Source organism: Protobothrops mucrosquamatus, unplaced genomic scaffold (assembly GCF_001527695.2).
Source record: "Protobothrops mucrosquamatus isolate PMUCROS unplaced genomic scaffold, P.Mucros_1.0 scaffold1685, whole genome shotgun sequence".
NCBI lineage: Eukaryota > Metazoa > Chordata > Lepidosauria > Squamata > Viperidae > Protobothrops > Protobothrops mucrosquamatus.
In genome coordinates this window covers 66,544-90,979 of record NW_015387839.1, presented here as the reverse complement: position 1 = coordinate 90,979, position 24,436 = coordinate 66,544, and the positions used below count along the sequence as shown (strand labels likewise).

General features: G+C 40.8%; 1 protein-coding gene across 1 annotated transcript; it reads right to left on the bottom strand.

The window, feature by feature from the left end:
* Positions 1-225: 225 nt before the first annotated feature.
* LGALS3 (galectin 3) lies at positions 226-19,124 on the bottom strand. Its single transcript, XM_015822818.1, has 6 exons — positions 19,054-19,124; positions 5,673-5,783; positions 4,954-5,421; positions 3,839-3,927; positions 1,935-2,103; positions 226-505 (listed from the first exon to the last, which is right to left on the bottom strand). Exons 2-6 carry the CDS (start codon positions 5,688-5,690, stop codon positions 350-352), a joined length of 900 nt encoding a protein of 299 aa, XP_015678304.1. The 5' UTR covers positions 5,691-5,783; positions 19,054-19,124; the 3' UTR covers positions 226-349.
* Between the last annotated feature and the right edge of the window lie 5,312 nt (positions 19,125-24,436).

Here is a 24,436-nt window from a genome sequence, read left to right as displayed (position 1 = left end):
GCAGTGTCCCATATTAATGTGGTCATTTTTTATTTATTTGTTTTGCCATTTTCCAACATTTACTCCTGGTTTCCAGCAAAAAATACCCATTGGGTAAAATTGATTAGCTTAACAACCACTGCAAAGAAGAGTGAAAAATCAGTTCCAGTCACATGATGCCTAAATTTATGATTGCAATGACTTACAACCACAATTCTGAGCAAAACTACCTGTACACAAGACTTGTAGACTGTAAAGAGTTTTATTTATTAGTCACTGCCCAATAACATATCTTTTTTTTTCTTGAAAAAAAAACAACCAGTTTTTACAGGGATATTGAGCACTAGGCTGCCATGGGCCAAGGCTTAGCTTAGATCATGACAGGCATGACACTGGTGAGGGTGACATCACCAGAAATGGACAGCTTGGTGATCTGATTCAGCTCTTTAATGCGGTGATTGTACTGCATGAGATGAGCATCATCAACAGCAACCTTCAGGTGATCTGCTTCACAGAGAATCTGAATCTGTAAAAGGACAGATGTAAAAATTCCTAAACAGTTATAAATAAGAATTACAGAAACACCATGTATTCATGCAACCTGATTCTTGCTTTTTTGCACTGGGCTACGGCCTTGTAGACCTAGCATCTTGTGCTTGTCGTGCTTACATAAAAAACCACCACAAATATTGTATGAAACCAGGAAATGTATGTGTGTGGGGAGGGTTGGCCCCTTCCAGCCTCAAGAGTCTCAAAGGAGAGCAGTGCTAAATTCAGCATCATGGGTTTTTGGGTGCTTGATTTTTTTCAAATAAATATACACATCTTTGGATAGCATACATATTATTAAGTGCACTCTTGGCCATAAAACGTTTTCTGCTTGGCCAGAGGCTAATGCAGTCAGACTAAAACTTATAGAATAGACATTCAATTGAACTGACACAATGCTCTCTTGCATTCTACTCTCATTTTAAGTCTAATCTTTACCACTTTCTGGTAATCTTCAAGGAATCATGCTTGCCTCTATGGTTGGAAGGATGCCCTGACACCCTCATTTTTCTGCCTAGGAAGCAGAGTGTTGGAAATGTCAGCACTCTGCTTCCTACACAGAAAAATGAGACTGTCAGGGCATCCCTCTGAGGGCAGGGAGGGGATTCCTACTCATCAGTCCCATGTCATCTGATCTGCAACCCTAATATCAACCAGTTTTACATCCTGCTTTAGGTGCTATGCAGAAACAAGGCAGCAGATTACATGCATTCACAGGGCTCACTTAAAATGGTTAGCGATTGAGCCATTTTCTGTGCAATAAATTGAACCATATACTAATCAAATAATTTAGACTTGTACAATATCCTACTAGAAAGATACACCAAAATTAACATTAACTAATTAATTAACCTTGTGAACTCTCAAGCTTCCTCCTGTTATATATTCAAGATGGACAGTATTTAATATTTATTTGCTACGTATATTTAGGGGTGTGGGTCTATACATATGTTGTTCATAGTATGTTTCGGTGTGTGTCATGTATGTGTTTCACTTTGAGAGCGGGCAACTAAATTTCATTTTTGATGTGTGCCGTTGTGCCCACAGTAAAAAAAATGACAATAAAGGTTATCTTATCTTATCTTATCTTAAAGTTTAACATATTGTTCAAGTGCAATCACTAGGTATTTTTCCGGCTTGTGTTGAATGAATGTAATACAAGCGACCCATCTTACTCAACCTGAAGCCCCTCCAGGCTACTATAACTCCCAACCCCTAAAATTCCCACTCAATTTGAATATTGCTGGGGATTCTGATAGGAGTGGTCTCAAATGTGAACACCAGAAACAGAATCATAGAGATGGAATCAGGCAAATTAAACTGTCCTTGCAATATTCACATGACTAATTCCTTAAGAAGAAATAACTTAATTGCCATCAAAAGGACATCCAACACAAAAACTTTACCTTAAAAGGTTTGCCAGCCTCAAAAGGAAACCTGGGTGCTGTCCGGTCTTCCTTCCCCCAGTCATCTTGAATCCTGGTGTTGCATACAATCACCTTCATGTTGTCCTCACTGAAGCGGGGATTAAAGTGGAAAGCAACGTCATTGCCTTTCTTCAAATCTACTTGAAATCTGCAAGAAGTGAGAAAAATTGTTACCCCAGTGTTCTACAGGAAACTTGAAAAACAAAGCTTTATTTATTACTTCATCAAATTAATTATTAACTTGAAAACTTGGATCCGCAGTGTGGTGCCCCTGGTTGCCAATGTGCCTCTGGGCATCATCAGGCTATTTTATTTTACTATTGAAACTTTAAATGAGGACTTCGTGGGCTGTAAAATAGCACTCTTCTCATATGTAAACTTTATTTCTAATCATACTTTTAGGTCCATATTGCTCCCATACGCATGCTTAGAAAGTTAAAATTACGGAGGTTTAATAAACCCAGAAGAGGAGAGAGTGGGGTAGGAGGGTGTTGTAGAAAGAATTGTCAAATGCAACATCTACTATTTATCTTCTGTGTGTTTGAAGCAAGTCTGAGGAATCAGATGAGGAGGAGGGGCCTGGAGTGACAGAGTCAGAGGAAGGCTCTGAGGAGCTCCAAGACTTACAGTCGGACAAGGAGCCTGGCCCCTCTACTCATACTCAGGCTGAGACACAGCTGTGCTGGGACCCTGAGTTGGACAGTGATGAAGAACAGTTGGGACAAATCCCAGATGCACGAATGTGCAGGAAAGAAGTGAGTAGGACAGAGGAATGCAATGGGTTGGCTCCAAAGGCAAAGGAGAAGGCATTAGGAAGCCATGCCGAGGCTAAATTATAAAAAGGAAGGTATGGGAGGTGCTGGTTGCCAAAGGCAACCGTTCGTGTTGAGGATCGAGTTTCTGTGGACTGTTTGCCTTGGACATTGACTCAGGTCTGTGAGAATAAAAGGGGTTGGTTTTTTCTTGCAATTCCTGCCTATTTCTTGGAAGAGGGGTTTCTCCTTGTGAGCATAATAAGGACTCACGTAGGCTGGGACAGAATAATTTTCTGGCAGGTGGACACAATCTCAGACTAAGTACTAGAGGTCAGCCACTCATCAGAGGTATCCTCATAATTAAAGAAAATGTTATGGGCTGGCACCTTGCTTTGCACCCTATCAGCATGGCATTTAAAATAACAACAGCAACAACAATAAAGCAGGTTGGGTGGGATGGGGTACCAGGAAGGCCGAAGGGAGATATCTGCAGGCATTACATAAGCTCCACCAGCTCTAGTCATAGCAAATACACCTAAAGTCTTTTGGGCCACTGACCTCAGTTGGCCTTGGAGTGACATACCAGGGGTATGCCAGGAGTTAAGACAAAGAAATGGGTGTTTCAGTTTTAATTAAAACATTAAATCAATTGAAATTCATGATTCCTCAAGTATTTACCCATTTAATCCAGAGCTGCAAACTGGGGGGTGGGGGGAGGGCTGCACGCAGGCCTCTATCATTCTGCAGCCTCCAAAACCTTCCAAATTGATTGAATCAAAATGTGCTCCCCTCTAATCGTCAGATTTATGCCCTACTTTTTATCTTAGATCTCAAGGAGATCTCCCTTCCTTTTTTCCCCAGAATAGCAAACCTGTGAAGGATTATTCCCAATCCTTGTCCAACACTTTAGCCATTATGTCCCACTGGCTACACTTTTGGAGAATAGGTTTTGATTATGACCATCATCTTATAATACACACACAAATCCTAATGCATCCTTGATTTAATTTGGTCCTCCTAATCCTCCCAAGTAATGGATGCCAAAGGGCAGTCCATCCCACAATAAATCCAACTGTATCCTGCAAGAAACTTTAGATCAGTATCACCCCATCACCCCTGCCTTGTTACCTGTTTGGCCTTGGATTCACTGTCCCAGTCACAGTTATTAATAAGCGAGGCATAAGTCCTGAAGGAAGGGGTAAATCGAAAGGGACTCTCTGTAGAGCAAAACAGATTACTTTGCATGAAATCAAATATAAACAACTAACAAAATTAAAGAGTACAAGGTCTAATGCTGTAGCCTGTCTTGACTTTTGGCTTTTTTTTGGTTACAAATATATCTCCTCTCATCACTAACCCCTTTTTTGTAAAGTTATTTCTGAACTCCTTTTCCTTCTGACCTTCTCTTGGTCTCAGATAAAGGCTTTCCCCAAGTTATTCTGCCTCTAGTTTATATCTCTGTCCTGTGATCTTGATTCTCAGGAGGGACGAAGTGCATTCCAGAAGAGCAAGAGACAGCAAAGTTTAGATAGTTTATATAGGAGATGACCAGATGGAGCCTGAGAGCAGGGTCAAATGTATTATCAGTCTGGAGTCCCTATGCCCCTGAAAGAGATCTAAGTTCCCCCCCTTGAAGTCTGTTGACTCTTATCTGGCACCAGTTCACCTTAACAGTTTGTAGATCCGATTCTTGTGTATAGGTTGCATGGAATAAACTCACGGTGCTTTTGAACTCTATCTTGACTTCTGGTTTCTTGTGCCTGACAGTTTATGTGGGAAGAAAAAATGAAGACATCTTCTCCCTAGGAATTCTCAGAGTGTATGTTTAATCTTGCAAGTGGTTTGCTTTGGTTGAGCAAAATTTCTGTCTATGAGTGAGGAACAAAGGAAATTGCTCAGAAGACCCTCAGCATGTCTTTCTTGGTTTTTGGAGCCTGACAGTCCTGTAATATTCCCTTCTATGTGTTGGTCTGGAGTGTCATTAAATGCATTTACAATAAATCATCACTCGTGTTCATTCTGCATCTAATTGACTAGACTTTGGGACTTCCAGTTTAGAGCCAAAAGGTCATTTTTCTCAAAGTAAAATATTTGAACACCCACCAAATATTCAGAGTTTTATTTTGGTCTTACCAATAAGATTTGTTCTTTGTTTAAAGAGAGAAATGTTTAATCAAAAACTGGGGGGGGAGTGCAGATATCTCTTTGCCATGCATAAATCAGAAACAACATATTTTTCTCACCAATGGACCAGAAAATCCTCCAGGTCCACTTTGTGGTGCAGTTGGCTGTGCTCCTTTGTCACTTGGGGGCTGCCCAGGAACAGGACACATTCCTGAGGCCCCTGGTGGAACTATTCCTGGTGTGTTTGAAAATGTGCCAGGCCCTGGTGGGCCTCCAAAATATTCTCCAGGTATTGGTACTCCTCCTGGGCATACGCCTATTACTTTGGGATATGCGCCAGGTGCTCCTGGAAAGGCTCCTGGTGCTCCTGGAAAGGCTCCTGGTGCTCCTGGATACGCGCCTGGTGCTCCTGGATACGCGCCTGGTGCTCCTGGATACGCGCCTGGTGCTCCGGGATACGCGCCTGGTGCTCCGGGAAATGCGCCTGGTGCTCCTGGATAGCCTGAGAAGGCACCAGGCTGATTCCCCCAAGGATTCGGTTGCGTGTTTGGATTAGGATTGTTGGACCCTGACAGGGCATCTGACAGCTGTGAGGAAAATAAGGAATTTGTTACATAGAACCCTTTTTCCCAGCCAGTAGCAATATCTTTGCTGAATTTCTGGCTTTCTCAGAAAGCTGCATGATCCATGGCAATTTATTAATGCCCCTTCTTTAAATGACAATAGAGTGAAGGTCTACTCTAGACAAACTGAAAAGTGAGGCATGAATTTAATAATGATTAAAAACAAAAGGAAAAATAAATGTGGCATTAAAAAGCACAATTTTCTTCAGACTTACCGAAAATCCATCAGACATCTTCCTGAAACAAGAGAGACAACAGGCTAATTAGCAGAGCTGGGGATTTTTTAGAGACTCCACGGTCCAGAACCAAATCTTGGCAGAACTTTTCTAAGACAGAGGAAAAAATGTGAAACTGAGAATATATTTGGGTGCCTTTTGTAGAATGGAAAAACTAAGGCAATACAATCTATGTAACCAACGACTATCTTGGTAGAAAAGAATGTGTGGTTTTGTGTTGTACCTAGAAACACATTTCTTATTCTGTTTTGGCCATTTAAGCACAGGCTGATGATGAGATGAAGAACTCAAATCTTGTACGTTTTGATGGGTCTCAGTAAAGGTATTACCTGACTACTGATGTTTGGATTATTTTCCATAGAACACAGAATATACTTATATTATCATTTCCATTTTATTATATAGAGGGAAGGAAAGGGATAAGTAACAAAATTTCCCTGGATACAATGAAGCTTGTGATGTCAGCAGAGGGTGCTCCAAGACTTCAAACAAATAAAATCAAAACTGAAAATCATTCAAAACACAATCAATGGTGGGATTCAAAAATGTGAACAATCAGTTCTCTGTGTGGATGCCGCTTCTGGAAGTCCATTCTGGGCCTGGGCAACAAAAAATTAGCTACCAGTTCTACCAAAGTGGTGCGAACCGGCTGAATCCCACCACTGATCTCACGAGCTAATCAAATCAATAAATCAAATTTATATTGTTACACAGGATTTCATCACTTTCTGAACATTTTTAATTCAAGATTTTCAAAAATTATGTACAGTTTGTCAGAGGGGGCACCCACAAGATTGTATAGAATTTTAAGATGGTTTTAACCAGTGCTTTTTTTCTATAAAAAAAATAAAATAGGTGCCGGAACTCACACACGTCATACAACCTGCCTTGCCTACCCTACAAGGTTCCATCCAAAAAAGGTGTCGGAACTCCGTTCTGGGCGTTCTATGAGAAAAAAAGTTCTGGTTTTAACTATCTGGAAAAGCTCATGTGTCCTGCTATACATTTTTTAAATTTTGATTGATATTCCACTTTATTTTTTAAAAATAATTCTAGGTGGCAAACATACCTAATACTCCTTCCTCCTCCAATTTTTCCTCTGAGGTGGGTTGAACTGTGATAGATTGGCTGGCCCAAAGTCACTCAGCCAGTTTTCATGCTTAAGGCAGAACTAGAACTCACAGTCTCCTGGTTTCTAGCCTAGTGCCTTAATCACTAGACCAAAGTGACTCTTATCTGGACCACCAGAATTTCCAGTGGAGGCAAGTTCAATTAAATGAGTCCAATGTACAAAATGCATTAGGACACATATTAAAAAAAACACAGTTTGGAAGAGGATTTTTTCTTTCTTTCTTCTTCCTCTTTGTGTGTGTGTGGGGGGGGGAGAGTGGGTTAACTATAAAAGGCCTCAAGGAGCAAAAACTAAGTTCCCCTTTTATAGATGGACCTCTGCTTCGTCAAATTTTAAATGCCGAAAAAGGAAGATTTTCAAGTGTCTTTTGCTCGCTCCGAATTTCTTCAGCCACTTGTTGCCTTCCAAATGCCTCAGGAGTGGAACTGAGAATCCTCAGCCACAAATGAATGGCCTCAAAACTGAGGAAAACCAAAGGATAAAGGGAAGAAAAGTGGAGTGGGGGAGGTTTTGAGGTGGACTTAAATAATAATAATAATAATAATAATAATAATAATAATAATAATAATAATAATAATAATAATAATAATAATAGAACAGATTTCTGAAGAAATCTGATTCCAAAAGCAGCCCAATGTCAAAACTTTGCATTGAGCAATCCAAATGAATTACCAACACCCTTTGCTTTTTACAAGCATGGTGTTGACTCATCCTGCAATGAACAGTGAAAACTGTCCTAAAACTTATTTTGGGTTTCTGTGACAGAAACAGAATTGCTAGTTGGGAGAGATCAATCCATCGGCTGGCCTCTGAAGCCCGTGTGCTATACAAACTTCAGACACCACTAAAGCCTCAAAAGCACAGATGCACATAAGCAAACTTTGTGTTTTCAGGGAATTATTCAGGGAAATTGTTGCAGAAGTCTCTTAGACAATGCTCTGTCATTGTTTGTGGCATCAAGTAAAGGCCCCGTGCAAATGTGAGTCATGACTTCACATACCAAGAGTTTGGATTCAAAAATTCTTCTGTGTTCTCTCTATTACAAGGAAGCAGTTTTATCAATCACATAATATAAATTGTATCGCTTTTATAAATCTTGTCCTGAATTAATTCAATAAGATATACAAACGGGCTGATGCTCACAGCCAGCCTGGGAAAGATAAAAGCAAAGAATCTAACAGAACCTTAACAACAAACATTCTTACTGGAATGTTCTATGACTTCTCTGGATTCAGTATGCTTGTAAACACTTCCCCTGAGGGTGAGGCACATCAGATTCTGTTTATTGCTTCAGGAAGGAAGGAAGGAAGGAAGGGAGGGAGGGAGGGAGGGAGGGAGGGAGGGAGGAAGGAAGGAAGGAAGGAAGGAAGGAAGGAAGGAAGGAAGGAAGGAAGGAAGGAAGGAAGGAAGGAAGGGTCTCTGTAAAGCAATGCATCAATGCCATGTACAGGTAGTCCTCGACTTACCACCTCAATTCTGCCCAAATTTTTGTTGCTAAGTGAGACATTTGTTAAGTGAATTTTACCCCATTTTAAGACCTTCCTTGCCACAGCGGTTAAGTGAATCACTGCAGTTGTTAAGTTAGTAACACTGTTGTTAAGTGAAACTGGTTTCCCCATTGGCTTTGCTTGTCAAGAGGTCAGAAAAGGTGATCACATGGCCCTGGGTCACTACAATCATCATAAATATGGGTCAGTTGCCAAGCATCTGAATTTTGATCACGTGACCATAGGGATGCTGCAATGGTCATGTGAAAAACAGTCATGTGCCATTGTAACTTCGGACAGTCACTAAATGAACTGCTTTAAGTCAAGGATTACCTGTATGAATTTTATTTTGAATAATGTCTCTGGGTCCCAACATAACCTGAAAACCTTCACAGAAAGTAAAAACTGTATGTGACACAGCCCAGAGGGGTTTTGTTTTGGAAACAGAGCCCTCCAGTTGTGAAAAGAAAAAAAAGCAAATAATACCAAAAAAGAAGATAGCATCTTGATAGAGAGCAGCTTCCTCAGAAGTCAGGAAATGAGCATTTTTGATGGGCATTTTGAGAGAGTGCATGTTCTCACAATTCTAATTGGGTTCACCCATCCAAAAAAAAGCTGGGAAGTTAGTTTCTGTGAAGCAAAGTCTGCTTTATCAGATACAGATAAATTGGGCAAATGATTGACCAACATCTAGCAAGTTTCATGGTTGAGTGAGAATTTAAAGTTCTCCTCCTCATGAAACAAGCTGCAAACTCTATTAATGAAAATGAAGAATAAGTGAAAAAAAAACATGGGATTAATGTTAAATATACAGAAGCAGCCAACCTTAGAACTAATACTGGTGATGTTTGGAGTGGTGAATAGCTTCTGTCTTTTAGGATTGACAATCAACAGTTAAAGAACCAGCAGCCAAAAAATAGACTTTAAACTTTCCCATGGTAGGGTAACAATGAAAGCCTTGGGAAAGATATTCAGATGCTACAATGGCACCAAAGATCAGAATCATGAAGGCTTTCCCTCTGCGGAAGTGAAAATTGGACTTTGAAGAAGTAGGATGAATAGAGTACTGGTGCTTTTGAGCTTTGGTATTGGAGAAGACCGCTGAAAATATCATGAAGCCAAGAGCCATGGTGGTGCAGTGATTAGAATGCAGTATTGAGAGTGACTCTGCCACCTGCCAGGAGTTTGATCCTGACCAGCTTAAGGTTGATTCAGCCTTCCAAGGTTAGTAAAATGAGGGCCCAGATTGCTGGAGGCAATATGCTAGCTCTGTAAACTGCTCAGAGAATGCTGAAAAAAACACTATGGAGCGGTATGTAAGTCTAAGTGCTATTGCTATAAATGTAAATAAAGGCATCGGGAAAAGTATCAGTCGGTGTAACTCATGGCAAGTTCAGTCATATTCTTGATACATTATTTGAATACCTAGTTCTCTTGAGAAATTCCTGATGCTGGAAAAAGTGGAAAGGAAATAAAACAGAATGACTAGCAACAAGGTAGGTGGACAGGATTACTACAGTGATGCGTTGAAAAAGCTGAAGGTCCAAGGTGGTGACAGATCATCCTGGAGAAAGTCTATCTACAGATAGTCCTCGACTTACAATCATTTGTTCATAATCATTCAAAATTACAATGGCACTGAAAAAAGTAACTTATGTCCGGTCCTCGGACTTACAACTGTTGCAGCATCCCCACAGTCATGCAATCAAAATTCAGATACTAGCAACTGTCATGATTACAACAATCGCAGTGTCCCAGGATCCTGTGATTGCCATTTATGACCTGCCCAGGGTCACTTCCAATAAGCAAAGTCAATGAGGGAAGCCAGATTCACTTAATGGATGTGATAATTAGCTTAATGACTGTGGACAAATAAGGTCATCAGCCGCAACTCACTTAATAAGTGCATCGCTTAGCGATGGAAGTTCTGGTTCCAATTGTGGTCATAACTTAAAGCTATCTGTATGTGGTCACTAAGAGTCAACACTGAACTTGATGGCACATAATTACTTAATCAAAATCCTAATACAATTCTACTCTCATTTCCACTTTTATTTTTATTGTCAAGAAGATTGCTAAACCCTGAATTGTTGAAAGGAATCTGAGGAGCGGTGTCCAAAATATCAAGATAACCATGATTACATAATTAAACCCGCCTTAATTTTGACATATGTGATGTCAAAAAGGGCAAGGTTTCAACCATGCAGTCGTAGATGCCATCTTGAGTTTTTTGACAATCCCTCCCCAAACACCTGCCAATAATTCAGAGTTTTACCTGCTCCACCCAAATCTAAATGTTCTGTCCTAGACATCACTCTACTTTTCTCTCCTGCATTAGGAAGAAACCAAAAGCTGCATGTTTGAGATCTCCAGTCTCGGCCACAGACTGCAGTCCTCAGTGGAGGAGAGCTGTGTTAGTCAATGGCTGCAAAATATCAGGAGGGGTCTGGTAGCACTTTTTCTGGTTGATGATGATGTTAGCCATTCAGTCCTGTCTGGCTCTTGGGAGATTCTAAAGGCCAGGTCTCTTCACACCTTCCGATCTCGCACTACTTCTTTGAATTTTTTTATGTCACCTTTGATGGTGTCCAGCCCCCATGTTCTTTGGCTGCCTGGTTTCCTTTGATTCCCTTTTGATGGTTGGTGCTAGACACTGTCCTATAATTTTAAGCAGAATCTTGCCAATGTGAGGGATGGGAGCAATTTTTCTGGCTAACAAACTTTATTAAAAGGCATAGGTTTTCATGGGCTGTAGCTCACTTCATCAGATGTACAACTCTCCTTCTGCTATAGGAAATTCTTTCACAAAAAACACCCTCACACTTAACAACAGCCAATAGCATGTGCTAACTAGTTTCAAAAATGCCTTGTTGTGTAACATAATCTCTATTGCTGCCTTGGGCATAGTTTTTACAAACAACTCCGGAAGAGACACCAGTCCAAATGATCCTAATTAGAACAAGAATGGAAAATGTGTTTCATGATCTCCTTTATGGCCAGCCAAAAATGGTCCTTGTCATTTATTTAAAAAAAATGTTTTGCAGCTTGAAAGCAGCGCTTCTCACCATAAAGACCCAAGCAATTTGCTGTTTACATGTTTGCCTCTAGCAAAAGCACCTGCACACTTTTAAACATGTTCCCAGTTGCACAGAGCCAAAAGGCAAACAGCCCACAACTCTGCTTGATGTCCTTCTACACATTTGATGCTGCTTTTTCACATGCTAGCTTGCCTGAATATTAACACTTAGAGCAGGGGTCTGCAACCTTGACAACTTTAAGATTTGTGGATTTCAGCTCCCAGAATTCCTCAGCCAGCATAGCTAGCTGAGGAATTCTGGGAGCTGAAGTCCACAAGTCTTAAAGTTGTCAAGGTTGCAGACCCCTGACTTAGAGAATGAGCTAATGGCCAGATAGTAAAAGGATGATAACTTGTATTTACTGAAAAAAAATATATCTGGAATGTAAAAATAACGATTGTGCAAAAGTACTGTAAACTGAAACAGAAGACATTGCAAGAAGTTCCAAGCCAAAGTGTGAAGGAATAGGAAATTTTTGAACATAATACAGTTTTGCCCTATGCTATCATGGTCCTGACAAAGGACTGCTTGATATCTAATCAGACTACTCAATGACAAACCACTAAAAACTGATGAAGGATGATAAGGACTAGATGACCTCCAAGGTCTTTATTATTATTATTATTATTATTATTATTATTATTATTATTATTATTATTATTATTATTATTATTATTATTATTATTATTATTACTACTACTACTACTACTACTACTACTACTACTACTACTACCTACCAAAAGAGAGTTGGAGGGAACAAAAGTCTGGAGTCCTGTCTTATATTCCACGAGACATCTCATAAAATAATCCAATGCCCCATTGTCATTTGGCCAATGAAAAGGAGAATTTCATTGGTATGTAAGAACTAAATGAGTGAGTGAATTTTAAAATCTACCAGTAATCTCCCAGTGTTGTTGGCTGGTGTTTACAATTTTGTTCTTGTGCTTAATAAAAAAAATCATAATTCTGTAGCGGAGGGTAACTGCTTGCAACACATCCTCACATGAAAGCTTTCTCTGTGTCCATCCCCACCATGACCAATTCCTTAATAGAAGCTAATCTGCAACACCCAATGACCTCTTTATTCCCCGTGGCATTCTAGTACATCAGTGAAACCAGGATTTATTGTGGCATACGGATTTTATTGTTGACTGTAAATCTGCTGAGGATTTTTGCACATTGCTTTAGCTTGGTGCCAAAGAGGCCCAGAGAAAGGGAAAGAAGCAAAAATAAATAAATACCAGAGTTGTGATAGTTACATTACTGTACGTCCTTTCAGAAACTGCTAGTCTTACACTTTGATTTCTCTTTAAATCATATAAATCTTTCACCTTCTACTAAAAAGTGCTAGTGTTTCATTTGGTCCTACAGGACATCCAGGCTGAGACTGAAGTCCTATCTATTGACCACAAGGTTTGCAAAAGGGCTTTGGTCCCAATGCATTTTTCTATTAATATTATTTTATTGCAGCAAATTTTGATTCTCAATCAGTCTTCAACTAGGATTATACATCACATATTTGTTTAACCCTATATATGGACTAAGAATCTGGCTGATTCATATACTGTACCTCCCTAAACCAAAACCAAACAAATCATAATATGGTTTAATGCAAAGTGTGAAATCAGCCTCTCTCTTTGTTCCGCCCCCCATTTAGAAAAATTTCCCAACTGGCACTTTCCAGTTGAGTCAGGATCAGAAGTCCCCATCAAATGGTCAAAAATTCTGGGAGTGATCCTAACTAATCTGGAGGATGACAACAACTATTTAGGAAGATTGCTCAGGACAGGATTAAAGCAAAATATTAAATAATATTAAAATATTATTTATCATACAATACATCTTTAATTTCCTTTTTCTATTCCCTTTTTCCACTATTTGCTATTCTTTTATCATCATCATTTTAGCCATTGGCGCTCCACTGCAGGATGAAGGCCTCTTCCACATGTTTCCAATCAATACGGTCCTGAGTTTTCTTTTGCTAATTGGGCCGCAATACTTGCTGATGTCGTTGATCCATCTTGTTTTAGATCTCTTTCGTAGACACTTTTTATCAAGTGGGATCCATTCTATGACTGCCTTGGTCCCCCCTGCCATCAGTTCTTTGTGCGCCATGACCGGCCCATTTCCATTCTTTTACTCTCTTGATGATAGTGTATACTTTCATTCTTTCTCTAATCCATGTGCAGGTCTTTCTATCTTGTCTTGTAATACCGAGCATGTATATTTTCATGGCTCTTTGCGCCACTCGTAAGTTTTGTATTGATTGTGAGGTTAGTGTCCATGTTTTGCTATTCTTTCTTATATTTATTTTCTCTTATGCTTTTCACTGTGTTAAAAATCATTTAATAAAATTTAGCATACATATACCCTGGTCACAACATTCTTGTTGACTGGGTTGGTTTAAAAATTAGGTAACAAGAAAAGGACTAGAGCCTTCAACCAACAGCCTAAATCACAAGCACACTGATATTCAGACAACTGATTGATGATTGACTAACCTTAAAAGCAAACACATCAGTAATTATGGAAAAAAACTATCAAATGATATGCATTTCTTCATCTATCTATCTGTCTGTCTATATCAAGGTTGGGATTTACCAGAGAGCTACAAAAATACTCAAAATTTGGCACTGGAATGCTTCACACAGCCTCAATGAATCCAGATTATTTAATCCCCCTTCTGATTTGAGAACCGAGAATGTTAGATCCTATTCCTTCTGGGCAAATGTCAGTGACAGAAGAAATAAAAATGTTTAATTGTGAGGTGGCAGCTACATATCAAGCATTCCAAACGACTTAGCCAAATCAATCAGGATAGAGGTTACTTGTCCTCAAACATGTTCTAAGCCAGTTTAACAGGTTTGGATGCCTCTATCTGAGGATTCAAATGTTAGAATCAAACAGGTTAGACATCTTGAAAAATAAACATGGTGGGATTCGGTTCCATTGAAATATATCAGCATGCCTCAATCCAGAGGATTTAATTCTGATAACTCAGTTACAAAAAGAAAAGCTTAGTACAGGCTGAAAAGGATGGTCTTCCTCTGTTTTTCCATTATCCTTTAAGGACATAGAGACATCCTTATGGCCCTCTAAATTTGGCTCAAAATTGCCTCACAAATTGCCCTTTAAGGACTGGATTGCATAAAGCAGCCTTGATCAAGGTAGAAGCTATTACTGCATAAATGAAGTCCCTTTTATATTCATTGTGACATACATAAAAAGGGGTGGAATTTTGATTGTTTTGACACCTATTGTTTCCTCAGCCTTCGATTTCTTGAGACCATCGATTGCTCTATCAAAGAACCGTCACATCAAAATAGCAAAAATAAGCCCAGGCCTTTCAAGAAAAAGGATGCAATTTGCTTACTGTTATTTTATTATTCAAGTATTCATTTATAGTAACTTTTAAATACTTCATTAAGACTCAACCCATATCTCGCTTAAACTACTTCTAAGTCCCATTTGTGCAACTCATGCCATCAGTTGAAAAATAGCACCTTAAAGCATCTGTAATTCACCAAGTGGTTAAATCAGTGCCAATCTTTGAGAGATGGGGATTTTTTGAAATCAACCATGTAACATATTCAGTGGTAACCCATTTAATCTGGTTAAACCAAGAGACGAAATAGTCATCGGTTCCCAACTCATCCTTAGACCAGTCAGCCATTATCTCAATCAAATCCTCTTCCTGATAGTTCTAGCTACACATAATCACACTAACCAGCATTTTAGAATCACCATGTCCTCATCCATTTGCTCCGATATCTCATGAACCCTGGCACACTTCATTGCATTGCTAGCTCCTTCTTCATTGGACAACTAGGCAGCAGTAGCCACAATGTGGACACTATATATAATGTCCACAGGCGTGTTCTCCACCGCTAGATCTCCACACTGAGTTCTATACAGTAATGGAGAATCTTGCTTCTCCCTATCCTCAGCTGCTCATACAACACAACTGACTGTAGTATTAGTTGAGCCTATGCATGGCTGAGTTTATTCTGGGCCTAAATCTAATTCTCAGAGTTAGCTGATTAAGTTGACTGACTCTTTCGTGGTGTTGCTGTGTCACTCTCACCTTCCTCTAATGACCTGGTTAAGTGTGTCATAGGAGAATAGTGATCAAGTAGCCCATAGGCATATTTGTCAGGGGACATAATACCGGAGCATGAGCAGAAGTCCTTTTCTTTTCCAGTGAGGCCCAGCCTGGCCATGGAAACAGAAACAATAAAAGAGAGTGTCTGTAGCTCAGAGTTGAAATGAGGGGTCCTTGGTGCTCTCTGAGCTTGGTTGTTTTCTTGCAGACATTTCATTACCCAAACTAGGTAACATCATTAGTACTGATGATGTTACCTAGTTTAGGTAAAGAAACATGTGCAAGAAAAAAAACCAAGCTTGGGAAAATAGATCCATTTGCTAGAACCCTGACCTGCCTTCCTCAAAAGGTAGAGTAGGCGGTAAGATTCCCCTCACAGCTGCAGTTTTCTTTCCTGTACTGAAACTCAGGAATGAGGAAGCTGTGACTCTCTGTTGTTGAAGGATCAATTCCAGCAGCTGCAGCTGTGCAGCCAACTGCAAGGGATACCAGGAACTGAAGTTTTGGCAGGGGAAAGGAGAGGTAGGCCAGAAACCTCCTATTCTTACCGTAATTGTCAACGCTGCTAACATCGGAAGTTTTTGCTTTGACAACAGATGGAGATGTAGCCATTTTCTTCTTTTCGCTTTTAGAGTTAGATGATGCTGGGGAGGGGGGGATGTGCATGAGAGTTCTGCTAGACATAATAATACTGAACCTAGCATGAGAATCAAGGTTTTTGAAATAAGAGACGATAAGAATTGGCGGGCTGGAGAGCTGGAGGGAAAGCCCAAGCTTTAAACTAATTGGGGAATGTGATTTATGGCTGTTAATTGGAGGAGGGAATTGTACTTTGATACTATATGCTCAAGGGGGGGGGGGAATTCAGTTTTTGGCTTCGCTTATGTTAGTGCCGATGTTATGATTCCCGAATAAAGATTCTTTAAGGTAAACAATTCCTCAAAGTTCTTTGAAGAGTTTCATCTGTCGGACCCATGACAGTAATCTCTACTGTTCTGCAATTTTCCCATTTCTGACATCAGAGTTCATCTGAGGAAACCAAAGCACCAGGGGAAAGGGGGAGGAACAACGGCTTTGATTTGGAAGGGATCACAACCCATCGCACAGTGCAAGTGTCCAAATCAAAATATATCTGCTGGATGGCTACCCAGCTGCTAATTAAAGATGCTGTTTTTATTATTGTTGTAACTTACTTTATTTATAGGTACAGTGACCATACATTTAATGTAAAGTATCCAACTCCTTTTTTCTTTTTTTTTCCACCTTCAAGGCTGAGATAGAGTAACAGGTCCAAGGTCACCCAGCTGACTTCTGCATAAGATGGGACTGGAATTCAGTCTCCCAGATACTAGCAGGATGTCCTCACTACCACACCAATTTGCTCTTCTATCTACCTCTACATTATGTCAATTTGTGCCCCTCTCTTCCTTCCTTCCCAAAGGTCATGCTTTAGACAAAGATTACATCTGAATTTGCACTAAATACAATAAAGGAAGAGGTAAAGAAAAGGAAGTTAAGCTTTGTCTGGGTTTACACATTATACTAATTCAAAATGTAGCTTCGGCTGAACATCTTACGTGAACGTAGCCAATGTGATTTGAAAATTATAGTTAATAATTTAGCACATTGTGTGAATTCAACCCACTGTGGCTTGAGCACAATCCATAATTAAGCAAACCATGGCTAACAGTGACATAGAAAGACAATCAAGGACTCCTAACTCAGGAGTGTCAAACTCACAACGTTGTGTGATGTATCATGACTTTTTTTGCCAGGGATGGGTGCAGTTTCGCTATGATGCATCCGGCCATGGGCCGGCAGTTTGACACCCCTGCCCTAACTGTTGAAACAGCTTGAGGCAAAGATACCATTTGTCATTTGATTTCTGCACAGTAGGTAGAGATTGAAACTATTCCCTGCTGTTTCTGTCCGATGATGGTAACTTTCAAATTCTCCATATAAGCCTTTCCTGGCCTGACCTTATGCACAGATGGCTGCTTTCAGGAAATTGGTGAGTGCAGGAATATCAAAGTTACCTGATGCCATTTAAATACTGTAATGCTGAAATGTCACAATATTAAGGTACAGATTAGAAATTAGGAAGAAATCCTTGACAGCAATTCTATTTGAGTAGAATAGGTTAAGATATGTAAGGTTTTTTCCCCCTTTCACTGGAGTTTTTCAAACATCCTGGATAGTCATCTATTAGGGACAGTGAAGTAAACCCTGCAGTGTGAAGGGGGTTGGACTGGATGATCTCTGAGGTCCCCTCCGATTGTAGGATTCTATGACTGTTGCACCACCCTCACTACCAAGACTGAAAAGAAGGAACGCCTTGAATGGGTGAGGGCTAGGATGTTTAAAGGTCTGATTTCTCCCATATGAAGCCTGCCGACTGAGATCATGTGTGAAGGTCCTGTGAAGACGTCTGCATTTGGCCGGGGTGAGGGATGGGTCTCTTTAAGGGCAGGCGGTGCTGAGTTCAGCTACAAACAGTTCACCTCCCTTAGTAAAGTCTACCACAACCTTAGGGGTGAGCTATGGACTGTGGGTGGTGCAAATAATTCTGAATTATTACCATGATTCCAGGGGGCACTGCTGATCATTGACACATACAAGTAGTCCTCAACTTACAACCACAATTGAGCCCAAAGTTTCTGTTGTTAAGTGAGTTTTCCTCCATTTTACAACCTTTTTTTTGTTGCAGTTCTGAAGTGAATCCCTGCAGTTGTTAAGTTAGTAACATGGTTGTTAAGGCAATCTGCCCTCCCCGTTGATTTTGCTGGTCAGAAAGTCGCAACAGGACCCCCAGGGACGCTGCAACGGTCAAAAATATGAGTCAGTTGCCAAGTGTCTAAATCAGGGGTAGTCAACCTTGGCTCTTTTATGACTCGTGGACTTCAACTCCCAGAATTCCTGAGCCAGCTTAGCTGGCTCAGGAATTCTGGGAGTTGAAGTCCACGAGTCATAAAAGAGCCAAGGTTGACTACCCCTGGTCTAAATTTTGATTGTGTGGCCGTGGGGATGCTGCAAAAGTCCTAACTGTGAAAACCGGTGATAAAGTCATTTTTTTCAGCACCGTTGTAAACTACGAATGGTCACTAAACGAACCGTTGTAAGTCGAGGACTGCCTGCATTCATGCGTGTATACTGTATATTGCCTCAAGTGAGACGTTCCGAGTCCCGCGTTCGCCCCTTCCAATCGCTTCTCCTTCCTGACCCGCCCTGGCTGGAGGCTTCAGCCGGGAGGTCCGTCCCTCGCCCAAATTGCTGCTTTGGGCGGGGCAGGCAAGCAGGAAAGTCCAGCCAACTTTTCCATTCGGCTTCCCCAAAGACGGGACGGACCCCTCCCACCCAGAGGGACGTCGGCTTTCCTTCCTAGCGTTTTTTTTTTCCCCACAAATGCCCGGCTCCTCTTTTTCTGCCGAAAGAAAATGTTGGCGAGGGAGAACTACAAGTCCTTCCTATCGCGCAAGGCAAAGGAAGGGGGCACCGCCTCCCTTCGCCCCCCCCTCCCGCGCGCAAAAAGTGGTCCCGTCCTGGCCTTCCCGCCGCTACTTACCTGGCCGGATCCCTCTGGAGACTCTGGGCTGACTCGGCCGAGCGGCAGAGAAGGACTCAGGCTGGGCGGGACCACGAAGCAGCTCAAATACGTGGGCCCGTCCCCGGCCCGCCCCGGCCTTTCCGCTCCAGCGGCAGCCTGACTTGCCACGGCCGGTTCTCCCCCTCCCCGGCGCAGGCTGAGTGCCAGCAACTCTCCCCGAGCGGTTGAGCCTTGGCCTCATTCAAGGCTTGGAAAAACATATTTTTGCATCAAACCCTCTTCGCGGGTCCTTGATGCTCTCTGAGCTTGGTGGGTTTCTTGTAGACCTTTCATTACCAAAGTAGGCAACGTCATCATATAAGGAACGGCTGCTGGAATTGGGTCTGTCTAGTTTAACGAAGAGAAGGACGAAGGGGGACATGATAGCAGTGTTCCAATATCTCAGGGGTTGCCACAAAGAAGAGGGAGTCAAGCTATTCTCCAAAGCGCCTGAAGGCAGGACAAGAAGCAACGGATGGAAACTAATCAAGGAGAGAAGCAACCTAGAACTAAGGAGAAACTTCCTGACAGTGAGAACAATTAACCAGTGGAACAACCTGCCTCCAGAAGCGGTGAATGCTCCAACACTGGAAGTTTTTAAGAAGAGATTGGACAGCCATTTGTCCGAAATGGTATAGGGTTTCCTGCCTGAGCAGGGGCTTGGACTAGATGACCTTCAAGGTCCCTTCCAACTTTACTATTATTATTATTATTATTATTATTATTATTATTATTATTATTATTATTATTATTACTGTTATTATTATCAGTGCATGGGGTAATGAAAGGTCTGCAAAAAAAAAAAAAACCCACCACCAAGCTCAGAGCACCAGGGACTCAACAGTTCAACCCTAAGCCACAATGATTCTATCAGTACCGTAGCGCTTCGCAGAGTTGCAAAGATAAATTGGGCTTGGGATGTGCGTTTGTGAAGGAGAGCCACACAACCATATCTGTTGGATCTCCCAGGAAAGAGAAAATTGAGATACTGATGTCATTCCTAATAAATGCAGGTTCTTCCTCTATCTATCCCAAAAGTCATGAAACTTGGAAATCCGATAAGACTTAGAGGAGAAGCTAAACGCAGTGTTTCTCAACCTTGACAATTTTAAGGCATGTGGACTTCAACTCCCAGAATTCCACAGCCAGCATTGCTGGCTGTGGAATTCTGGGAGTTGAAGTCCACATGCCTTAAAATTGTCAAGGTTGAGAAACACTGAGCTAAAGGCTTAGACCTCCTTTCTGATTGAGCCTAATGACATCATGGAGCAGTGCTGGCCATTTGCAGTCCAGCAACAGAGGTAGCATCTTCCATGATGACACTGGAGATAGCCTGTCTCCCCAAGACATTAGCGTGGGGGTTTTATTGCCCTGCAAACAAACTTTCTGGAAAAGCTTTCCTCTTTACCCAAGAATCAGATTGGAAAAATGGGCAAATATTAGGCTGGTATTGTTAAAAAAAGAAAAAAAACTTTCTTAAACCGTTGTTAGGAAAGCAGAAATCTAACAAACGTGGTTTCACCTAGATTTCTTATGCAACAGTCATCAAATACAGATGGCTGTATTTACACAAGACACTACCCATTTTTTTTAAAGTCACAGCTTATAAAATTAGATCAGTGTTTGAGATTGCACAATACACTGGAATTTTTAAAAACAAAGTAATCAGATTAGGCAGTCACAGCTTTATTGCCATGAAAGCCAGGGTGGAGAATGGTCACTAAAGGGATGTCAGTCATATTATAGTACTTTCAAAACTGAACACAGTTTTTTGAATTTGTGTGTATGTGTATTACATACTATCATTTCCAGTTTTTCATGAAGCATGAATGTAAAGCTAGAAAAGAACATTTTCTTTGCTTATAGAACAGTTTTATTGATTCCTACACCAAGATTGGAAGAGTCTACCCCGTGTCTTTCAACCTTGGCAATTCCTAGTGTGGACTTCAGTTCCCAGAATTCTCTTTGCTGGTTGTGGAATTCTGGGAATTGAAGTCTACAAGCCTGGAAATTGCCATTGTTGGAAAACTCAGAACGGTTGCTGGAATTGGGTATGTCTAGTTTAATGAAGAGAAGGACGAAGGGGGACATGATAGCAGTGTTCCAATATCTCAGGGGTTTCCACAAAGAAGAGGGAGTCAAGCTATTCTCCAAAGCGCCTGGAGGCAGGACAAGGAGCAACGGATGGAAACTAATCAAGAAGAGAAGCAACCTAGAACTAAGGAGAAACTTCCTGACAGTTAGAACTTCCACATTATTCAGTGACACAATTTGCCTCCAGATGTTGTGGGCATCCCAACACTGGAGGTTTTTAAAGAAGATACTGGACAGCCATTTGTCTGAAATGGTGTAGGGTTTCCTGCCTGAGAAGGGGGTTGGACTAGAAGACCTCCAAGGTCCCTTCCAACTCTGTTATTCTGTTAATACATCTCTCTTATACGAAATCAAACTCCTACATTGCACAAGACATGACTCAATGAACCATGGTATATTAAGTAAACTTTGTTGTTGACACAACAAAAAAAACAACCCTATGTTCCATTTATTGCATTAGTGAGGCAGGCCACAGCTGCAGAAATGTTCTCCCAGACTTCCTCCCCATGTAGCAATATGAACCAAAAGCAAGCAAAACCCTTATCAACCGTATCCAATGTATGGCAGCCACAGGGAGGCATGCTGTCACAATTATAAACCCAAAGTTCTGGCTATTGTGATTAAATGTTTGTCTTGTGAAAAACAACTGGAAGGCTGGGCTTATTGCTATGGAGACCTGCACAAGAATTATTCATCACTTGTTTTCTATTCTTGTGATGTTGCCACACAGCAACATGGGGGGATGGGGAAGTCCATTTATTAACATAGCTGGTACTCTGCTAATATTTTGATGGAGATAAAAGACACTGTAAACTGGCTGAACCAAACTAAAGAGGCCACTTCATGTGGTTTGTAAACCATAGCTTAAGGGTTGCAGTTTGTGTAAATCTGGACATTGTCATTGGGGCACCAATGAGTTATGAAAAAATCAAATAGTGGCCATAACCATTTAATCTTATGTTGTGAGAGTTTGATCACACAACTGCAACTACTATTTTTACTTTCTTCATCATTCCTCCATCCCTTGTTTGTCATCCATCCATTAACTTTTTGGCAGATTCAGCCTTAACCAAACATTTGTGAGTCCTATTGATTTCAGTGACTAAAACTGGTATCAATAAAGATTTGCAATTCTATGTCATCTCACAGAGAACAGACTCCTGAAGAAACAGATGTATGATCATGGCAACCCTGTATTTACTGGGAGGTGCACCCCTTGCCTTTTTGTGCATGTTTATGGGTCTTAATATTACAGGTTGGCAACATTAAGCAGAAGCCAATGTTGGTATGTCTTAAAAGACACACTATGCTGAAGGTGCAGAAATATAATTTCTTAGGGACAAAGATTAGCATCCCTCTACTTCCTGATTTATAATTGTCTTCATTAGATAATATTATGTAAAACATTATTGATTGAGAAGGATTATTCTATCAAAGAGGATACTGTGGTATTCAGAGAAATATAATGACATATTTATCAAATTTATATAACCACACATCTTACAACAAGTGACTCTGTGTAGTGTAGAACAAAGCTAAAAACAGTTAATACTAAACAATTATTAAAATATTAAAAAGCTATCAAAACAAAACTAAAAAGAGAAATATTAGATGAAGAGATGTTAATAACAGTGGAGCCACCTCAATAATTCATCAAACCTATGGGGTCCACAGGCCTGATGGCAAAATCAGGTTTTGATGGTTCTTCAGAAAGTCAAAAGTGATGAAGCCAGGTTTGCTTCGGGGGGGGGGGCATGCTCCATAAAGAGGACACCTAAGTAGATTCTTCACCTAGAACTCAATAAGTATAACTCTCTAGGCAATGGGGTCCACAGATGTCCTCTCTGCTGGATTTGTTGAGTTGGGTAGATGCAACCGGAGAGACAGGTTCTTTAACCTAGTACCATGCCATGCCATGTTGATAATTCATTCATTCATTCATTCATTCAATTTCTATAGTCACTCATCTTAGCAAATGACTCTGGGCAGCTACGGATTTTAAAGGTCAAAACAACACTGTAACCAAACAAACAAACAAACTGGTAACCAATGCAACTCTACTAGAAACACATTCTATAACTGTGCTACTGCATTATGCACCAGTTGAAGCTTTCAAATGCTCTTCGAGGACAATCCCATGTAGATTACATTGCAGTAGTCCATCCGGGAAATGAGTAGGATGTGTATGACTCTGAGTAGACCCACTTGATCTAGAAATGGATGCAAGTGGCATACAACACAAAGTTGTACAAAGGCCCTCCTAGCCATGTCTGCCATCTGCTCTTCAAACCCAACTGATCTGGGTTGAATTTTATTTGGCAGATCACATAGCTATCATTTCTTTCAAAATTCTATTCAGGTTTTTGAGCAAATAATGAATTGGGAGCTAGTGACCCATTTCTGCCTAAAGATATATAATTTCTTCGTTCCAAACCACATTTCCATTTAGGGCTGCTCATAGTTATTTAAAATGTGTGTCTGTTTATTAATATGCCCGGATACAAAAAATCAAATTACTAACATTTCAACACGCATATAGTGGGTAAGACTGTGCTTGATTTGTGAGGGTATATCTTCTTCTTCTCCTCCTATCGAGTTTCAGTTCTCATCTTATCATGAGTTTTTAGTCCTGGCTTAAGTCAGGCAGCTCTTCTGAGACAGAGCTGCTCAGCTCTCCCCCTTTTTCTACAAGCATCAGAATCACATGGATTCTCCAAAGGAGCACAACTTGCCAGAAGATCTTACTGTTGCTCATGTGAGTACCTTATCTATTGGATTCACATGGCTCCCAGTCACAGGCCACAACTCGAGAATGAAGTGATGACACAGCGTATTCTTCAAAAACAGCTATGAGTCATACTTTGGAGCAATTCAAATTCCTTTCCAAGTCTTAAAGCACATAAAATGTATTCCTCCAGGAGCCTATACAGTAGCTCTCTGAAGACAGATTGGCATTATTACAGTATCTCCTTTTTACAGACAAGACCATACTTGGAATTTTGTGTCCAGTTTTGGTTGCCATGATATAAAAAACACGTTGAGACTCTAGAAAGAGTTTAGAGAAGAGCACCAACGATGCCCTTGACGTGATGGCCCGTTGCCTGGAGGCCGTAAGGGTCTGGATGGGGAGGAACAGACTCAGACTCAACCCTTCCAAGACCGAGTGGCTGTGGATGCCAGCGCCTCGGCATAGTCAGCTGATTCCATCGCTGACTATAGGGGGCGAAACCCTGGCCCCCTCAGAGAGGGCACGCAACTTGGGAGTCCT